At 40.9% G+C, this 20,077-nt stretch overlaps 2 protein-coding genes across 3 annotated transcripts; one reads left to right on the top strand and one right to left on the bottom strand.

Annotated features, from left to right (window-relative positions):
- Positions 1 to 555: 555 nt before the first annotated feature.
- On the bottom strand, positions 556 to 8,549 carry LOC124472985 (1-phosphatidylinositol 4,5-bisphosphate phosphodiesterase delta-1-like). Of its 2 annotated transcripts, none has more exons than XM_047028186.1 (15): positions 8,270 to 8,549; positions 6,387 to 6,545; positions 4,990 to 5,218; positions 4,724 to 4,853; positions 4,325 to 4,553; positions 4,014 to 4,215; positions 3,675 to 3,819; positions 3,348 to 3,500; positions 3,016 to 3,171; positions 2,689 to 2,848; positions 2,380 to 2,496; positions 1,991 to 2,169; positions 1,694 to 1,826; positions 1,434 to 1,583; positions 556 to 1,095 (listed from the first exon to the last, which is right to left on the bottom strand). In XM_047028186.1, exons 1-15 carry the CDS (start codon positions 8,298 to 8,300, stop codon positions 1,004 to 1,006), a joined length of 2,265 nt encoding a protein of 754 aa, XP_046884142.1. In that variant the 5' UTR covers positions 8,301 to 8,549; the 3' UTR covers positions 556 to 1,003. The 2 variants fall into 2 exon arrangements, with proteins under 2 accessions (XP_046884142.1, XP_046884141.1); XM_047028185.1 differs by lacking the exon at positions 8,270 to 8,549 and adding an exon at positions 6,872 to 7,347.
- Positions 8,550 to 10,306: 1,757 nt separating this feature from the next.
- LOC124472986 (serine/threonine-protein kinase OSR1-like) lies at positions 10,307 to 19,710 on the top strand. Its single transcript, XM_047028187.1, has 18 exons — positions 10,307 to 10,548; positions 11,251 to 11,363; positions 11,990 to 12,098; positions 13,098 to 13,239; positions 14,706 to 14,761; positions 14,933 to 15,042; positions 15,130 to 15,231; positions 15,401 to 15,534; positions 15,673 to 15,721; positions 15,810 to 15,875; positions 16,061 to 16,183; positions 16,423 to 16,458; positions 16,666 to 16,797; positions 16,877 to 16,932; positions 17,042 to 17,094; positions 17,225 to 17,293; positions 17,434 to 17,498; positions 17,638 to 19,710. The coding sequence occupies exons 1-18, from the start codon at positions 10,479 to 10,481 to the stop codon at positions 17,710 to 17,712; spliced, it is 1,560 nt and encodes a 519-aa protein (XP_046884143.1). The 5' UTR covers positions 10,307 to 10,478; the 3' UTR covers positions 17,713 to 19,710.
- The last annotated feature ends 367 nt before the right edge of the window (positions 19,711 to 20,077 follow it).

A 20,077-nucleotide genomic window follows, 5' to 3' on the forward strand; every position in this document is an offset into this window, starting at 1 on the left:
GAACACATGTCAGCCCTTGTGACCAAGTGGGACCAATATAGACTGTAAAAATGTACAGTTTAGTAGTGAATGTAACCAGAGGTCAGAGGGTATTTGTAGCAGTCAGGACCTGAGCTGAGACCTTAGTTTGAAGAACCAACCAAGTTATTAGCCCCAGCAGGGACTAACAAACATCTTCCTTTGTCATTGCAGATCTCAGACTAGTCCTTAACATCTTTTTAGACATTATAAAACTAGTAATGACCTTAACTGGTCTGTACTGAGATGGCTTAGTGAATGATCGGACAGATCTGTATATCTGAAGTAAAATACACAGTCAGCTTTTGTGTGCTCCATGTTTATCAGATTGTGGATTCCAGAAAGTTCAGCCGTGGCCAAAAGTATTGGGAGTGAAATGTTGTGTTTGCAAAGCTTCCTGGGCCTTGGCATAAACTGACTTCTAACAATTTCACACAACATTTGTCATTGCCAAAGCTTATGGCCATGACTATTTAAAGTCTTGGGTACAGTAATGATCAATGTCAACCCTGATTGAGGACATACAAGCTGAAGTTATGCTTTTTGAAGTGATTCTGACATTTATAAAACAAGGATTTGAATAAAAAGCACTTAAATAAACAGTATACAATTCCTAAAGGAAATTCTGGACATCTGTCAGTTAAAACAATTGTAGTATATTGATACCGCAACATTATGACTAACCATTTAAGCATTGGTCCTAAACATTTGATCAGGTACTCTTAATACATACATACATACATACATATAATTTTTCTTGATCTCAATTGAAATACAAAAACAGTGGCCCAAGCAAAAAGTAAAAAAATACGTAGTGTTAAAAAATTTGTATAGATTCAAAGTTAATATTTGAAGAGCTAAAAAATTAAAGTCAATATAAATGTGAAAGCAACTAAAGTTTCATCTGTAGTCCTGAGTGATAGTAGAGAGGTAGAAGAATGTCTTGGGCACACCGCGGAGATGAGGCCATTTACAAGCCAGCAACTTAGTTAGCGTCCATGACCATCACATGCACAAAGAGTCCAGCAGAGGGTAGGACATCTCCATTCTTGTTCAGCAGAGGCACTTGTCTGTATCCTGTGGGCACAGACATGCCATGGTCAGTCAATAAGCAGGGACTGCAGAGAAGAGCTAACACAAGGCTTTAAAATCAGTTTCTGTGTATCTTTGAGAACAATGCTGCTCTATCATTACAGAGGATAAAAAAAGTGTCCTTGTGTTACAACTCTTAGACAAACATCAGAGTTAAACTCGTAACTATTTCCGACATGTGGCAGACACTTCCTGCATGTGTATGTGTTTTTCCAGGTGTTGCCGTTCCCTGCACAAGTGTATGTCTGTCAAGCTAGTAAGATGAATAAACCTCTCTTCTTTTAAAAACATTTTAATCGGGAAACGCAAGAATGCATACTCACCCAACTGTAAACTGGTAAATGGCAGGGTGTACTGCGCAACAAAATCATTGTACGATTTTGAGTCATAGTCCTCAATAACAAAGCGCACCATTGCAAGCTCTGGCACGTGCACATTAAATTTGAAGTTCTCATTCCATTGTGGGTTAAAACCTAAGAAAACATAAATGTTAACACACACACACACACCCCATTCTATAAAAATGTAGAGGATGGTGCGTGTGGGTTTGCATGTTTGAGTTGGGTGTCAGGAGGAAAAGTACCGTTGTTGTCAATGTGCTTGGTTTCTTTCTGTGCCACGTCAGCTGGTACGCCGTACACCTCCACCCTGACTAGAGGATCCACGATGGAAGTCTTCTTCTGGTTTATTTTGGGAAGTTGCTGGGCAGAGATGATCTGTTAACAAAATAGTGTGGGTGTTGCATTTACCAAGTACATGTCACATCATTGCAATACTAAAAGTGCACCTACAAACTGTAAATTTGTCTACCAAATGCTCATTTACAAAAAGAATTCTGAACATCCGTTGAGTAGTTGATTAATATGAATGCATGTCGCACCATGATGTGGAGGGTTTTGTCTTGCAGCCACTCTCCTTTGGTTAGAGTGAGGGGGTTGAACATGGATGCCTGGTCTCTCAGGAACGACGGCTTCAGAATGTACCCACTCTTACCATTGGTCTGGAATTTCCCTTGGTTCACATTCATATCTTTATCAGGGGTCTGGAAGTTGAGGGCCACTGTAAATAAGGGAGAATGAGATGTTGAGAAAGATAATGGGACAGATAAAATCACCGATAGAAGGTTCAAAGTTCAAACTATCTCTCCTCCCTTATTGTAGTGCAATTTAAGATAAATGTTCAGTTGTTATGGGATCTTGACATCACATCATTCTGTCATTCATTTAGCGTTCATTTCATTTGGATTAGAGTTTTCTTCGTTTTCTCTACCAATCTGGCAGCCTGCATTCCACAATGGAACAGGGTTGTAGTTAGAGGAGTCTGTCCTGGACCCTGCTGGGTAGATACGGCTTAGCTTATCCACATTGTGACGTACGTAGTTATTTGCTGGGGAGGAAAGAGACACATACAGACATCAGGAGACCCTAAACCACCACCAAAAAAAGTCTGCCCCCTGCTGGTGCAACATGCTTTAGCCAGTCTTGCTTATGTGAATGTGAAAGTTGGTGACAAAGTTTGTATGCAGAGGAAGATAAGCTCCTGTTTATGGCATTATGACCTTTGTGAGGTTTTCCTAACCTGACTCCTCTGCAAGTCTCACAGCTATCCCCTCCTTGAAAGAGGCCATCTCGTAGAACCCTTGGTGAGCTTTAGAATCTTCAAAGCTCTGGAAGTGTACACTCTTGCAGTAGACCACCATGTTCGACAGCTCCTTTGCTAGCTTTATCTTTTTTCCCTTCTGCAACAAAATGATAGCATGTTTTTAGGCCAACAGTTACCAATGGCATTGCGCCCTGTTCATTAGTTTTAACAGCTGTAAAAATGAGCACCAAAGTATTATCCAATGAAATGCTATTTTCCAAATGTCTCACAGGTTAGTCTCTGGTAGCGTGTTCCTAAACCTACCTTGCTTTTCTTCTTCTCTCCCTTATTCTCATCATCTTCATCGTCCTCTTCTTCTGTCAGAAGGTCTGTCTTTACCTCTAATGGTGCCCCTTGGGCAAAGCAGGCCTCCAGTTTATTTAGCCGTTTTCCTTTGATTAAGATCTTTCCTTTCAGTTCCTTAAAACACACAGAAAGTAGGGTGGAAAAGGAATATCAAATCACACACTGATGTCCCCCAGAACAGGAAGTTGGAAGAGGAACTCTATTCCAACCTAAACCATACAAGATCATTCACATGACATCATACGTGTTTCCCTCCTTCCCCACCTCCCATCCTTCACATACAAACACACCTCTGGGGAGGGGAAGTGAGTAGGCATCTTGTCTCCCAGGGGCTTGGTAATCAAGGCACTGCCCAGGATGGAGCTTAAGTGATGAGCCATGATCTTCTGCTGTTCAACACTACAGTGGTTTTCCAAGGACAGGATCACAGGGTACTGAGAGGTCTGTGGATAGAAAGATACCCAATCACAGTTCAGATAGGTCTGATATTCTGGACTCAGACAACGTATCACATCTGCCCCATATATTTACTAATGAGAGGAGTGCCTCTCCTTCAGTGGGTTAAGAGGACGAGGAGTGGGGTTTAACTGGGTTTTCCAGTCTTGAGACAGACGCACCTTGAAGGCGTACTCCTTAATTGCTTTGATGGTGTCTTTGAAGAGGATCTTGGAGGTGAGAGTGTAGCCATGGTAGATGACAGGCTCTCCATCAGAGCCATCCCAGCAGTCTAGCTCCACACAGCGGCAGCCCTTGATGAGGGCCCTGCAATGTAAGAAATCCTTCAGTAACAGATTGAAACCCATGCTGAAATACTCTCAGAAATATTTTCAAATGCTTGATTGATCTCGTCTGTCAATAAAGTACCAATAATAGTGGAACTTATCCAAACCCCACCCAACTGCCACTGTAAGGAAATCCTCCAATTATTAAACATGGTTTAAGAGGCCAACCCTGACCTGATATAGGCCTCTGTGCTGCTGGGGCCTTTGAGCTGGTCCTCCATCAGGTAAGTGTTGTGGGATGAAGAAATGAAGTAATGGTTAAAGGGCTGAGTCATATCCTGGTACACCTCCTTGTGAGCAGGCTTGAGGATCATTCCTTCTGAGCGGTGTAGGTACATCAGGAAGCCATCTTTGGTCATCATCTGGTTTTTTTTGGCTGCAGACATCCAAGACAACAAAGGTGGCGAGTTACAGTATGCACATTTCACCTTTGCAGCCGTTAATAACAAACACAGTCAACAGGCCTCTGTCACTCTCACTCTTACCGTTTTCATCCAACTCATACTTCTCAATGAGTTTCTGTGCATTCGTGAGTGACACTTCTTCCCTCTGTTCCTTAAGCAGGAACTCCAGAAGGTTGTCAGCATTCATGAAGCCAGAGGTTTTGGCGTATTCCCCGTAGATCACATCTATCTCCTCCCGATGGGTCATAAGTTTGTAGAATTGTGTAATCTCCTCCCCCTCAAGATGGCCAGTTTTGGATGTGTCACATTTCTAAAGAGTATATTTGTTAAAATATACATTTAATAGTTGCAGATTATTTTGAAAGAGAATATTACATGTTCTAGAGCGTCTGCTAAATGAATAAATGTAAATGTAAAATGACTAAATGTACTAGCGTTATACCACACAATCACATTACAGTGTCATTTATATTACATCACCTGGAAGATTGTCCCTGCATAGCGGTCATCCACCTCTATGTTGATATGGCGCAGGAAATCCTTTAGTTCTTTCTGGTTCAGCTTGTTGTCAAGATTCTTGTCTGCTTTTCTCATAGAATTGAAGATCCAACTGTAGCACTTAGTCAAAGAACAACTGAACAGATAATATGGACACAAACCATACATTTACCTCATGATGTTATACAGTGCAATTACACAAGCCTCCTAAAAGCTTATACTATACTGTAGTAAGAGTAAATGGATACTGCTCAGAATTCTCCTGGCTACTGAGGTTGCCTATGTTGTTGATGAGCTTCTCCAGACTGGTGACCCACTGCTTGGCCTCCTCCTCTGAGCTGGCCATCAGGTCCAGGTTCTTACGTTTACTTTTAAAGATGATGGAGAAGCAGCGTTTATCAACCTGATCCTCGGTGTACTTCATGAAACCTTCCGACTGGCGGCCAGATCGCACCGCCATGATGTCATCCATGGAAACTGGGGATGGGAGGAGACAGAAAGCAATAAATGTGGACTGAACATATTCTACATCAGGGCTGTCCCAACCTACTCCAACAAATCTATCCTCCAGTAGATTTTCACTTTAACCCCAGTTGTTGATGATGATTCATCTTGTCAACCAGCCAATTCCTAGAGTCTAGTGTGCTGGATAAGCATTGAAATGAAAACCTACAGGACAATAGCTCTCCAGGAACTAGGTTTAACAGACCAGATCTACATAGAAAATTATTGAAAAAAAATTAGGACAGGGGCTGTGAGATAAGAAACAGGAAACCTGCACACTCAAGTTAAGAGGGTTTCCTTTCCTTAGTGTCTGTTTCCCTTAAATCTGTAAAATGGTCACACCATGGGGTGTTTCCTCACATGTTTGTGAAGTGTTATTGTGCTTTTGTGTCAAATTACACAGTAGATCAAATAATATGACCTACTATCCAGTGTTTGAACACTTATCAAACTAAACATTTAGACTCAGAATTTTAACTGAATGTTAACAACTATAACCCACAACACCTATCCACACAAATTGCCAACACATTATGACTCACAATAACCTTTGACTAGTGCCATTAACCCACTTTACCACAGTCATATTAAACTCTGGTTGGCAACAAATTAAATATTAAATACCATGAAATTATTAAGGTAGGGAATAGACTAAACCACCCTTTAGTATTAATTACAGATGTCACTGAGTGTTGCCCTAACCAATAGGATTATATATTTTTTTTTATGAAATAATGCCACAATAAAGATTTTGGCCGCTCCCAGTTTCACCATTCCCATGTTGGTGACAGAACAATGCCTGTGGGCACTGGAGCCATTGTTCTGTACAAAAGGCTTGGTTCCTCCTCCAACTCATCTGATACATCTACTGTTACTACAATCCACTAGCAATGTGTTTGTTACTAAACACATTTTTCTAAGAAGAACACAAACAACATAAAAATGACCGGAGAGGATATTTATACACACACACACACACATCTATTTAAACAGAATAACAAGTGTACGGAAAACGTTACGTGTTTTATGGCAAAACTGTTCCCTGCCACCACAAACCCAGAAAGAGACGGGAGGAAAGGAGGTTGAACAGAGGGTCCACTCACGCACACAACACATGGGTTGGAAGTGCTGCAGCACTTACATGTCTGGTTTGACTTAAAGGTCTTTTTGGATTCGTGCCACATAGTCATGCAATCCTCCTGTAGCTTGAAAAAGCGGGTCTTCTTCCAGGAGGGAGACCGCACTTTCAGAAGGTCTCCTCCTACAAGTAGGAACTGGAGGTCGGAATCTCCTTCCAGCCCTGTGGAGATGAGACAAGTCAAAACAGTAGAGTTCCCTGAAGGTAATTCCAAAGTGAAAATAGAAGTTTCACTTGAAACATGTTTAGTGGAATTCTCCCAAAGCCCTGATCGTCTCACTATTTTTAACAGTTATTTTACACGGAAAGAGCAATTGCTCCCCATCTACCCATTTCACTTGGAAAATGTGGATACCTTTGTGGCAGAAAGCTTTTTTTATATAGCTGTTACTGTGCGCTAGATTAGTGTTCTACTGACATCAGGTCAACAAGACACCTGTAGCCTAATTGTAAAGTTTTGTTTACATCCCAGGTTTGATATACTGTACCTAAAAGTTTCACATTTACATGTGTTGTCTTCTTGATTCTTTTATTATGGAGTGATTCTTCGGATCCCGAGCGCTTTGGTTGTCTTTGTAAGCACTGCATGACTCAATTCCACGATATAAAACAACTTCTGAGAGGTCTCTATAGACGTACGCTTAGAGTCTCTTAATCTGGGCGTGTACTACTCAAAGTTCACAAATTCTTTTTACACTACTTGCCGTAAGGCAAAGCCTAACCTCGGTTCAACCGATAAGAAAACATCTGTTTGCCCATCCAATACCAGCCTTCACTTCTCGTTTTAAAATGAAGTACACTCCATATCCTTTTGTGGTGAAACAAAATATGACGACGTTTACTTTGCTCCCATTTTATCTGTGTCTCCCAGGTAAAGACATAACGTTAGCTGTCTTCGTGAGGTTGTTAAAATCGCTGGCTGCAGCACTGACGAATCATCAGAAGAGTGTAGGTTGCTAGAAAGCAAACATTCCTGCCACGCAACCAGTCTTGCATACCAGCATTTTTAGATAGCCTACGTAGGGCCTACTATTGCAGGTTGATTTTCTTACTTCTATTGTATTACGCTATGTGAGGATACACATATAGGATAACACATATAATGACATTATGTTTAATGGAACATGTTATTGATACCTGAAAAGGTAGGCTAATGAGTCTACATGGTAACCTAGTCCGACAGAATAGTTTAGCTACTGCCCCCTCTTGCGGTGTCATGGATAATGGTTAGATAGTGACATGGACAATCATTTAAATGCAGCTATTGTACTCCAGATTAAGTTGCAGCCCACGTACATGGACATAGTGACAGACAAATCCAGTGTCACACTATCCAAAGGGTCAATACAGGTAACCCATAAAACTGAGTTATAGCCTATCACAGTTAAACCGTTCCAATAAATGAGGTCAGTTAAGTTCTACACTGATGTTGATGCTGGGCCCAAACTCGGTCAGCACCTATTCCACCTATTTTCTTGAAGGCCTTCTATTTATTGGGTTGCAACTATGGAAACTTGGATTAAAAGAATGCTGAGGAGCCACACCTTATGTAGGCGTCAATGGAATGAAACCAACACCTTTGGTCATTTAAAGGGTATAGCCTAATAGTTTACAAACAACCAAGTAAAAGGCAACTTAGATTTATTTAGCCTAACTCATGTAAAATAGCGAAAGAGAAGTTATGGGCTAATTTACCGATGAATGCCAACATTTATATACTAGCCTACTGTGGTTTTATCAACAAGTCTAATCATACACGGGATTTTAGCTCATGTTGTGCATTGGATTCATATACACATGTGATTTCCTATTTCAGGTGTAAAAGGAAAATTGATGATATTGATAACACCGGAGACATTTATGCAATTGAATAAAATTAGATTTACCATGTTTACAGCCATTTCCATTTAATTCCATTCTGTAGAAATGTCTCGTTTTCACGCTGTTCACTCTGTCAAAGAACTCTTGGATAGTTTTGTCCCTTGTCGGCAAACGCTGTAAGGTCACAACACGCAGAAAGGCACCATAGTAATTGCAAATGATTGAAATCAACAGCGTACTTAAATATCATGTGAAATGAAAAACGCAGTTCAGTTACACCCAAACAAGTGCTGCCTCTTTTAGGGCAAATTCGTTTAAGCTCAGCAGCCACTCCTCTATGCTCCAACACCGGTTTGACAAGCCTATGAGTTGTTGATGTGATGTCACAGGTTAAACTTGTCTTAGGCTACTTGACTGTGGCAAACTGTATCCTGACTTTATTTTATTTTGAACAAACACCGGTATACCTGAAAAAAAGGAATTATATATTTTTTCTTTCAAATGTGTTTCTCATTAGTGCAATAAAATTAGCCCCACAAGCCATAATTGGTCAAGTAATAAAGCAGTACAAGTTGGCTAGTTGGTAATTGCCAGTGGTCAACAGCTTTGTCATCCTACTTTGAATTAAAGAGGGATACCACAGAGCACCATTACTTTTTAGATGAATAAATACATCTGATAGAATCTTGACTAAATCCAAGCATAGATTTAGAAAAGAGAATCTATCACATTTCCAAAGACCCTTTGAGGTTCTCACAGAAAAATGTATGTTGTCTCTGCCTCTAATATCAGGGTCCTGCATAAGGGGTGCATTCTTTAAGGGTGTGGAAAATTGGCACTTTTTTAGGAAAACAACCGGAAGTCTTTGATTTCCTTTTTTTTTTTTATTATTACCATGTGTACTATACAGTAGTTTATAACAGGCCGGTCTCTGGTCTATGTGGTAATGGTAACCCTCAGCAGTTTCCTTTCAGGTCTGGCTTAACTTCAACGCAGAGTCAGCAGAGGAATGAGTGAACTTGAATACAGCATCAGTTAGTGCTTCCGGGAAGTGCCTTTGTGCTCTAAATCCATCATATTGCAGGTCTAGAGAAAGGGAAGAAGCAGGGAAACTGTGGTGTATTATTGGGGTTTAGTTGTAATAGCAGTGATTAATTCTTTATTAAGCACAATTAAAAACCCAGGAGTTGTGTCTTGCTTTCTGAACTAATATGATTCATTTGAATCTAATCAAAATAACATCCATCCATTTTAGTATTGCAACGCCAAGTTTTCCATGGCAGACAAGAAACAGCATGACTAGAAACATTACGTATGTATAATGTCATAAATACCATCTGCAGTTGTGCAAGTTTCAACATCAGCACTGCATTATGCACCTTACCTGTCTGAAAAAGCTGGAATCGAAATCTCTTTCAAAGAGTCACTCTCATTTGAAATACTGTAAGGGGAGTAAACACGTTCATTGGAAACACTCTTATTTTTGGTGATCATGTTGGTATGAACTGATATCGTTTTTAGATAGGCCTACACTACATATATTTCATACAATATGTTGTACCATTAGTCAAGAGTACAGTAAGTGTCCAGACCTTTTCAAAGAAAAAGAAGATGACTCAAAATATTCAGTAGTTAATGACATGACTGCCGCTGGAAATACATGCTGAAACAAATATTGGATCATTGAACATTAGTTTGATTCAAAACAACTATTACCTACAGAAATTCGTTTTGACATGTCTTTACAAAGACAAGAAAATGGGACAGCTATTTCCATATTGAAATTGCCAAACAAGTCCTTTAAAACATTTTCAAGAATCACAAGAATGGATTTTTAAGTTAATAAATATTAACTTCCTGGAATTCAACTTTAATCAAATTCAAAACAGCTTTTGTCCAATATTTGAGTAAAAGGTCTGGACGTCTCATTCACAAAGAGGACCTTTGAAAGATCAAACTAGGTACATTCAAATGGCATCGTACATGCAAGACACTTGATTTTGTGTGTCTTCCATTCTTAAGACAAGGCTTCAAGTGCACTGACTGCCACACACAAGATGGCGAAATTTTAAGTCCTACTGCTGTTACATACGCATATGCGCGAGGCGCCCGTCAAGTGTTGACAGAAGCAGCAGGAACTGTCAAAGCGAACTAGCTAGCTAGCAAGCTAACGTCCGCGAACCCGAATGGAGAGATTATAACGCAATTTGTCAAGAAAAACAACCAACATTGTTTAAGATAACACTGCTTACAGTGTAAATCTACAACGAAGCAATGGCAGAGGACCAAAGTACTCAACCATGGTCCATCAATAAGGATGACTATGTTCTCAATGAGGTGATAGGTGAGTACACCGTACAGTAGCTAGCTAGAGCTAGTTAGCTAACCATCTGAATCTCTTCCTATGCTTGTCTGTCTCAACCCAATTGCCAGCTGGCTAGCTAGCTAGTTAGCTAATTTGTATCAGCTTCAGCAGGCCATTAGTAACTATCTCGCTGACATTGTATAAAGTAACATGGAACGGGCATCACTATTTTCATAGACTCGTCTTTAATGGTCTATGGATGGCAATAATTTAATTAATTTGCTCGTTTGCTTCCTTTCGATGTTTAGAAAACCACTTTAACAATGTGCTGACTAGCTAGCTACCAGTAGCTAGTAAGGTAGCTAACCATCTACACGAGCTAACAGAGCACGCAGGCTGAAGGGTGAAGTGCCGAAATGGGTGGTGCTCTTTTGCTGGAGGCATGATATGGCTTAGTGAGTCATGCATGCTTTCAGTCCGGATTAGCTTGTTTTAAGTAATTATCAAAAGGTCACAATATGTGTTTGGACATTAATGCATTTGTGAACCAAGATCTGTTCTATACAGCTAACGTTAGCTAGTTAACGTGCCCCTCATGAGGAATGACAGCAAATGTAATAACCATTGTTTTAAAAGTACACGGTCCTTTATGAGTTAAGAGTCACTCGGGCTGTGTTGAAAGTTATTGTTCTGGGTGAGTTCCTACCCCTAACACCTTCCCTCCTCCCTTTGTGATCCTAGGGAGTGGTGCCACAGCAGTGGTGCAGGCAGCCTACTGTGAGCCAAGAAAGGAGAGAGTGGCCATCAAGCGCATCAACCTGGAGAAATGTCAGACCAGCATGGATGAGCTCCTGGTAAAATACTGCAGAAGTCTAGTCAACATTGAAGGGGGCACACAAGTCCAGACTCCTTTTAGATTTCAGCAACTTGTCTACCAGTACAAACCATGTCTCATCTAGCCTAACTGTAAAAGACGGCATAGGTGAGACTGCAGTAGAATATCTATCCGTTTAATCGGACATGGTCAGTTCAACAGCTGGACACTAACACCATAGTGCTGTTCAGCCCTTATGTAACTGGCCCTGGATGCACCCAGCCCTGTTGCTTCAATTAAGGCTCTTTTGGTTCTGGAATAGTGCTGACATTCCCCAGGTCACTCCTTCTCACCCGTCAGCACAAGGGCAGAGCTGGGCAGAGCTGAATTAAGTTAACTCAGCCCAAACAGGATGACTAGGAAGATTGTTTAAATGTGTGGTTAAAAGGCCATGGGACTGACTTAATTTTCGACCAGGTCTCTGTAGAAACTTGTATAATGCTAAAACTCCATGTGGTAATAGTGGTGGCCTTTCACTTGATGTTGCCAGTGCACATATGGGCACCATTATTTGTTGTGAATTTGTCAAGCCTTTCATTATTCCATGGTATCCATTCTTCCTCTTATTAGCATTTTCTGTGATCCCAACTCATTTACTCCCTGCAGAAAGAGATTCAAGCTATGAGTCAGTGCCATCACCCAAACATTGTTTCCTACTACACCTCCTTTGTAGTGAAGGATGAGCTCTGGTTGGTCATGAAGCTGCTAAGTGGTGGTAAGTACTGATACCTAGGTTATGTCTGCTCCAAGTCTAAAGCTTGCCTTTGTGGATGGAGAATCTAGTGGAACAAACTACATATATATAGTATATAAGAACCATAGGCCCTACTCTGTGTTTCCCCTACAATTGTTTGGAGGGTCAGCCCGCCCCCCATAAAACGACCTCCCGCCCCCCTCAAAATATGACAAAATATATATAAGGCTATACATATATATATATATATATATATATATATTATTATTATTTTTTACGGACACGCCAGATAAAGCTGTTACACACATACTTTTGTTTCTTGCTTGTCGCCTACAAAGTTGCGACAAAAAGTTTGCGCAACGTTGCGATGCAAGCTAGTGTTGTTTTGACTGGTAACATACTGGCATTGCTCGTCTACAAATGCCCTAATAAACGCACAGAATAGTCTGTTGCTCGGAAGCCTGCTCGTGCTGCCAGGTATCTCACACTGCCTTGCGAGGCCTGTCACGTGACCTCCAATGAAAATGAATGAGAAGCAACATTCTTGTCCGCCGCCCCCTGAACACAATCCTAGGGGAAACACTGCACGTAGCTAGCAGATGTGGTACATTTAAATAGGTGGTTCAGATTTGATTTGAGGATGATCCAGTCGTCAGGTGATTACCATACAAGAGATACCAGGCACATAAGAGTCAAATGAAATTTGAGCCTAGTGACTGGTCTGATTAACCTAGCTTGTCCTAGGCCATATGTTAGAATGCTCGTAGCAGTGATGAAGAATTTGCTGAGTTTTCTTTCATCTTGGCTCGAAGACTGCCTCTCCATGGCATGCATTGCCCGGGAAAGAGAGAAAGCATATTTTCCTAGTCTGTTACCTTCTCCAGCTAACACCTCCTTACATTGCCTATTACTCGCTTTAAAACAATTATTGTTTGATTTTCTTCCACAAGCACACACACACACACACAATACATGATTAAAACCTTCACATGAATTTGGTTCCTCTTTCTTCCGACTCAGGCTCGGTGTTGGACATCATCAAGCATATCATCTCCCGTGGGGAACATAAGAACGGGGTGCTGGATGAGTCCAGCATTGCCACCATCCTGAGAGAGGTGCTGGAGGGCCTGGAGTACCTTCACAAGAATGGACAGATTCACAGGTGGGGCTGGGAAGAAAGGGAGCACAATTTGGGTTTTCATATTGTATGTAAGACTCTTAACTCTTTATATATATTTTTTTGGGGGGTATGGTAAAATATTTTTGGGTTGTTGAAAATAGGCAAAACAAAATATTAAGGAATCCATTACAATTTACATTTAGTCATTTAGCAGACACTTTCATCCAGAGCGACTTACAGTGAGTACAGGGACATTCCCTCTGAGGCAAGTAGGGTGAAGTGCCTTGCCCAAGGACACAATGTCATTTGGCACGGCGGGAATCGATCCAGCAACCTTCTGATTACTAGCCCGACTCCCTCACCGCTCAGCCATCTGACCTCTCGTATGAACTGACCTACATTCATATTATTGTTAAGTGTTTTGTACCGGTAGGGCTAGCATCTACTTGGCTTTTTAAGCAGATTGCATTTTGAAATGGCTTTTCAAGTTCAGATGGAATGGCATTGCAAGTTCAGTCCATACTTTCTGTCCATATTCTCTCAGATGAGGCGTTGTGGTTGCCTGCTTACTTGAGTAAACAAGACAGTTAAAGTAAAAGAAAGATTCCCTTTCATTTAACTCAATCAAGCTGCCATTCATGGTTAACTTTACTCCAGCTTTAACATTGCTCCAGTTTGAACTCCTGGCTTGCACGTTGTCCTTGTATCTTTAATATTTCATACTCAGTGGTGAGTATCATTCTTCATTATTGAAGAGGCTGGTTTTATCCTTCTCAGAAAAACACTACATGAGTGAAACAGGTTTTTCTGGCAGTGCTGTGGTGTTACCAGTATGACTTATTGTTTTTATGATATAACACACTATTCCTGTAGCGTTTTTGTAACTATGACCACAATTCAAACATGGTTGTAACTGTTGGATTTGGGTGAACATGTGTTAAGTGTGCTAAATAAAGGGGCTTATACTGTCGTCTTGATGATCCTTTTGGAATGGACTTAAAGAGGAGTGTCCTAGTCGCTTAGTGGTACAGTACATCAAAGCAGGTCAGAGTTGCTGCAGATTGAGATCAGATGCCTGGTTAACTTGATTACGTCCATGTGAGCAGAGTGAAGGGCGTTCAGAGATCAGCTCATGCTTGTGGCAGAGCTCTGCTGGAGAGATAATCCACTCTCCCACTTCAGCCGTGGTTCGTCAGTGTATGCAAACAAGAGGAGGTCTAGGAGGAAATCCAGTCCCTGAGAGGGTGCGATTTAACAGGCTAGATCCTCGGTCCGAAAGGAGCTATTCATTTGTATACAAGTTGGACCAGTTGGGGGGGAGGAACTTTTGTTCGCTTGTTTAGTTTGTTTGTTGAAGGTTTGTGTGATATTGTTTGTGCATTGTTTATTTGTCTAAGCTTTGTATGATATTGTCGGTGCACCCCTTAATTTGTTGTGTAATTGATTGTCAGGCTTACATATTTTTTTTTTTTTGATGCAAGTCATCTATATATTTGATCTGTGCCCAGGGATCTGAAGGCAGGAAACATTCTGCTTGGAGACGATGGGTCGGTGCAAATTGCGGGTATGGTCACAACCAATCCCCTGTCTCTTTACTTTCTAATCATTGTATAGAATTCGTTTTTTAACATTCTCATGGATTCTCTTCTAATGTCATTAGCAACATCTACTGACGTGCTTCAGGTTAATGTTGTTTGTTTTCGGTCTCCATCCCCTCTTTCCTCCGCCTCTCCAGATTTTGGTGTGAGTGCCTTTCTAGCAGCCGGAGGTGACATGACCAGGAACAAGGTGCGGAAGACGTTTGTTGGAACTCCTTGCTGGATGGCCCCGGAGGTGATGGAGCAGGTTGGTCCCTCCCCAGAATCCTCTGTGATCTGCCTGTTTGGACTTCAGTCATTTGTTTTCCATATGACTAATGTACACTATCCACAGGTCAGGGGTTATGACTACAAAGCAGATATCTGGAGCTTCGGGATAACCGCCATCGAACTGGCCACAGGAGCCGCGCCTTATCATAAATACCCACCCATGAAGGTAACCATATAGTAACTTGAATATTAGCTGGAAATAAAATTGAGACATACCCACATTGGACAATTTGGAATTGATTTGATTGAATAATTCAATAAAGTTTTGTTCCTATGCAAACATAAATGTAAGTGTTGGTGTTCCTGTGATCTTACACCCATGTGACTCTGTTCAGGTGTTGATGCTGACCCTGCAGAATGACCCCCCCTCTCTGGAGACGGGCATCACAGACAAGGAGATGGTAAAGAAGTACGGCAAGTCCTTCAGAAAGATGATCTCTCTGTGTTTACAGAAGGACCCGGAGAAAAGGTAACCATCCACACACACCAGCCACTAACCTTCGTCGGCCCTCATATGTTCATGTTTACCTGGTAAATTGAACCTCTTGAGCATGTGCTCCAGGGTATAAGGGCTAAACAGTGCGGTTTGTCTCATGCTGTCTTTCAGGCCAACAGCTGCTGAACTTCTGAAGCACAAGTTTTTCACTAAAGCAAAGGTACTGTTGGTAACACTGAGGACCGTTGATGACGTCAAACATTTTGGCTCCTTCCAGCTTTCATAACATGTTCTCTCTGTCCCGGCAGAGTAATGAGTACTTGGAGGAGAAGCTGCTTCAAAAGGGGCCAACGATAACCGACCGATCGAAAAAGGTTCAAGAACCTATTAGGATTCTCAGTTTACAGTTTACTCAGTTTCATAACTTTTTACCAATGGCTGATTATAATACACCCTGAAATCATATTTTTGGAGTAGTTGTTGTATATTTGTATTCATATAGGGTGTGTGAGTGTGTGTATGAACTGGTTTTGCTAAACCAATGGGGTCATGTCTGTAGGTGCGAAGGGTCCCTGGCTCAAGTGGCCGGCTCCACAAGACCGAGGACGGAGAGTGGGAGTGGAGTGACGACGAGCTGGATGAAGAGAGTGAAGAGGGGAAGGCTGCTGTGGCAGCACTAAGGGTGAGGCCCTGGGTCCTTCTACCGGTGATGGTTAACATGTGTTCTCTCATTTGTGGCTCTTGTGGTATTTATGCATGTGTGTAATTACCCTCCTTGCCCTTCCCTTGTTTCTGTCAGGATGTTTAATTGTTGTCTTTTGGAAACACTGTTTGAACGAGAGATGTTTAATTTAAATGGGGTTACTTGCCGTGCATGTTCTTCTTGATTCTTACAATCTCTGTATCGTGCCCATTCTACAGTCACCCAGAGTGAAGGATGGATCTCAAAATTTAGAGGTGAGTCCAAAGAATCATAGTAACTGTTGATTAAGTGGACATGATTTGATATGTTGATTGATCTAATACAAATACATGGGTGTCTTCACCTTGAATTGTGCATGCAGTTGTATTCGAGTGAAGCCATTCAAATTGGGTATTTTTCCTGAGAATATTGGATGGGGAAGGTTTGCGTTGCTCCATTGATGTGTTCACTGCGCCTCTCAGATCTTCCCCCCTGCAGACGGGAGCTCTGGGCTCCTGCAGCCCTCAGGTCCAGTCAAGGACCTCTCAGACACCAGCCAGGCCCCGGCAGAAACCACCCAGACGGCAAGCCTCTCACAAGCCCCCTCTGCACAGGTACACACACACACACACCTACTATTGGACACCCTACTGATTCTGCATTGTAATAATCTTTCCATTTGTTCCACTATAGGACCCAGCAGCTCCTAATGTGCTCAAAGTTCCTATCAGCCTGGTACTGAGGTTGAGGTTTGTATCCTCTTGCTCTGCACGGTCCTCAGTTGAAGTCTATCAGACCTGTGTAGTGTGGTGGATGGTAATCTTGTCATGCCCTCAACATGTAACTATTCTCCCACAGGAATTTAAAGAAAGAACTGAATGACATTCGGTTTGAGTTCATGCCAGGCAGAGGTGGGTTTATTCATCTTGTCAACACAGACTCTTCTGTTCTTATCAGTAGCATACTGTCAGAGACTTAACTACCTGGTTGATGTGGTATTATTTCTAAGCAGTATGTGGTTGTCTCTTGCCCTCCCCCTAGACTCAGCTGATGGGGTCTCTCAGGAGTTGGTTTCTGCAGGGCTGGTTGATGGGAAAGACCTAGTTGTTGGTAAGTAGAAAGCAATTACATAAACATTTCAAGAAGTTTAAAACTCACTTTGTCTGTTTTAATACTTCTTGTGCTGATAGCCAGATTAGACACTTAAAGTCTTTGAAGGTTTTCTCATCACTGTTCTGTCTTCTTTGCAGTGGCTGCCAATCTGCAGAAAATTGTTGATGATCCCCAAAACAATAAAAATGTCACATTTAAACTTGTAAGTTATGACATTCTCATATGTTCCATTCTCTGGCATCCTTTAAAAATTAAAAATCAAACCATGCAAACATTCATGTTTTCATTTCCCAGCTCAATCCTCTAATTCTTTCAACCTTATTCCCTGCTGTTCTTTCAAGGCTTCCGGCCTGGATGAGTCTGAAATTCCTGACGATGTAAAGCTTATGGGATTTGCTCAGCTCAGCATAAGTTAACTCACAGACAACGGACAACACAGGACAACAAGAGATGGTATTGCACAGATGCATAGTACTCAATTCCAAGAAACCACTACTGCCAAAGAGAAGAGCTAAGTCATCATCCCACAGGACTGCTGGCTGCAGGTGGACCTGTTTCAGAAAGGGCCCAGTACAAAACATGAATCTTGACGAGCTTACAGCGGGCATGTTAATGGGAGGATGCAATCAACTACTTGGGCTTTCTTTCTGTTTTCATACATTAGCGCAATCCATGCAAACTCCTGCCAGTACTGGAAGTCATTACAATAAAGGCCTTTTTATCAAATGTGCCACTGAACACACAACGTAAGTGTTGTGCCACGGCTATTTAGCATCTTGATACTAGTATTGGAATTTATTCAACGTAAACAGAGACTTGGATTTAGCTAGCATGATGGAAATAGTCATTTCTGTGGTTAACATTTAGGAATCAGACAACATAGCCCATTGTTTTTAAGAGACCGCTTGTGTATAGTTTATTTGGAAATCTTTTTGACGACCTACCATATAAGTATTGGTTAAATAACTTCCAGACTTTAAACTAATAAAATTGGAAACCCCAGTCCTTCAGTTGCTTGCTGGTTTGGTCACTTGTGCACTGAAGAGTTTGATGAATTCATAACAGAATATACACTATATGGGATTGTCTTAACACAGCAGTAATCACTCTGCTCAGAGTGCAGTAACAGTCTGCCTGTCTTTCAGATGGGTCATGGTGTTCATGGATATGGTTATTACAGTTTGGATTGAGACCTTTGTTTCTTTTCTTGGACTATGCAACAATTATTTTTATTGTCTTTTGACCATTGCCTCTATTGCTGTTTTCGATATACTTTTCAGTTTTCATCCTAGGATTATTAATTGGTACTCTGTAGTCAGTCCTCCATTTCCACTCACCTAGAAGTCACTGTTGTCTCTCCCATTTTAGCAGTATGTTTGTTTTTGTACGGTGTGCCAGGGCTGTGTGATGGGTAGTAGTTCAGGTACTGTTATACGTGGTGTATTTAACGATATTGTATTTCAAGATGTGATACAGCAACTGATGCAACGTGCACCATCACTCATCCACCTCGAGAGGGAGTTGGAGGCATGGACTGTTTCTGAATACATTTCTGATATTGGAAAGAAAAGAAATGTAGTTGTACATAATGATCATGGCAGACAACTGAAATACTTGATCAGTAACTCATCCAGTAAAATACCTAAATAAATGAACTTCTGTGAGTTGTTCGTTTTTATATTGAGTTTTCCACTGTTGGCCTTTGTATGTTAGAAAGTCACTAATACAGCATTGTGTTGGTAATCATGCACAAATGATATGTCAAATTGGCACCTTATTGATCTAATATCTTGCTTGTTTTAGTTTACTAGAGAGCTTGTAATCACGTGTTGTGTGCTTGATGTCATGCTATATGCAATTGTTTCACCTAAACCTGTCAAATTGTTGTTTTCCAGATGAAACAGTGACAACTTTTCTGTTCTTAGTTTTCAACAAGTGACACGACAAGCGGCATACTGGACACAGTGCTCTGTTATGAGTGTGAGAATGTTAGCTTCATTAATGCTTTAGAGAAGGGGAGGGCTAATGACAAAGTTCAAACTTCTATAACTATTTTGTAGCCAATCTGAAAACCTGTTTCGTTCTTAAGTCTGTGAATGATGCTTATCTATTTTTCCATTTGACTAATTTCATGTTGCTCCTTTTCATTTAGATATAACAATTGTTAATCAACTATTATACATATTGGACATTGCTATATGTATCTTCACAAACTATGAGTCAAAGTCAAATGTGTTCATTATATTATTTGAACAATGTTGTGCTGAAATCTTGCATTGTATTTCAGAACTTGATGTCATTCAAATGAGATCCCTTTTGGAATGATTAAATGTATGGAAATTGAAAATGGTCTACACTATGATTATATCAAAATAATTTTAAGCAGATAAATAAAGTCACATGATGGAATTCACTAAATTAGTCAATTTTTTCCCTTTGCTATTGTAGAGGTTTTTTTTGGGGTTTCTTTTTCCATGTAATTAGCATATTACTACCATTGCAATTGCCCTCTTAAAAACAAAAATCCAAGTAAATCAAAAGGTTATTGTCATTTATGTAACTGTGACGAGAACAAGGGATCAAAGCTCTTTTCAGATCACATATCCTGGTAAAATATTTACCACTTCTATAAATAACATGGAAAGTTTAATGTTTCACAGACAAAGTTTGTGACGTTTGTCTTATGTATAAATTATAAAGGTTGTACTTAAAGTGGTGTACTGTAGGCTGAGGATTGAGAGGATGATTGGTCTTCAGCAGGACAGCTTTCTTGGCATTCAG

The sequence above is a fragment of the Hypomesus transpacificus genome, chromosome 10 (assembly GCF_021917145.1).
Source record: "Hypomesus transpacificus isolate Combined female chromosome 10, fHypTra1, whole genome shotgun sequence".
Classification (NCBI taxonomy): Eukaryota; Metazoa; Chordata; class Actinopteri; order Osmeriformes; family Osmeridae; genus Hypomesus; species Hypomesus transpacificus.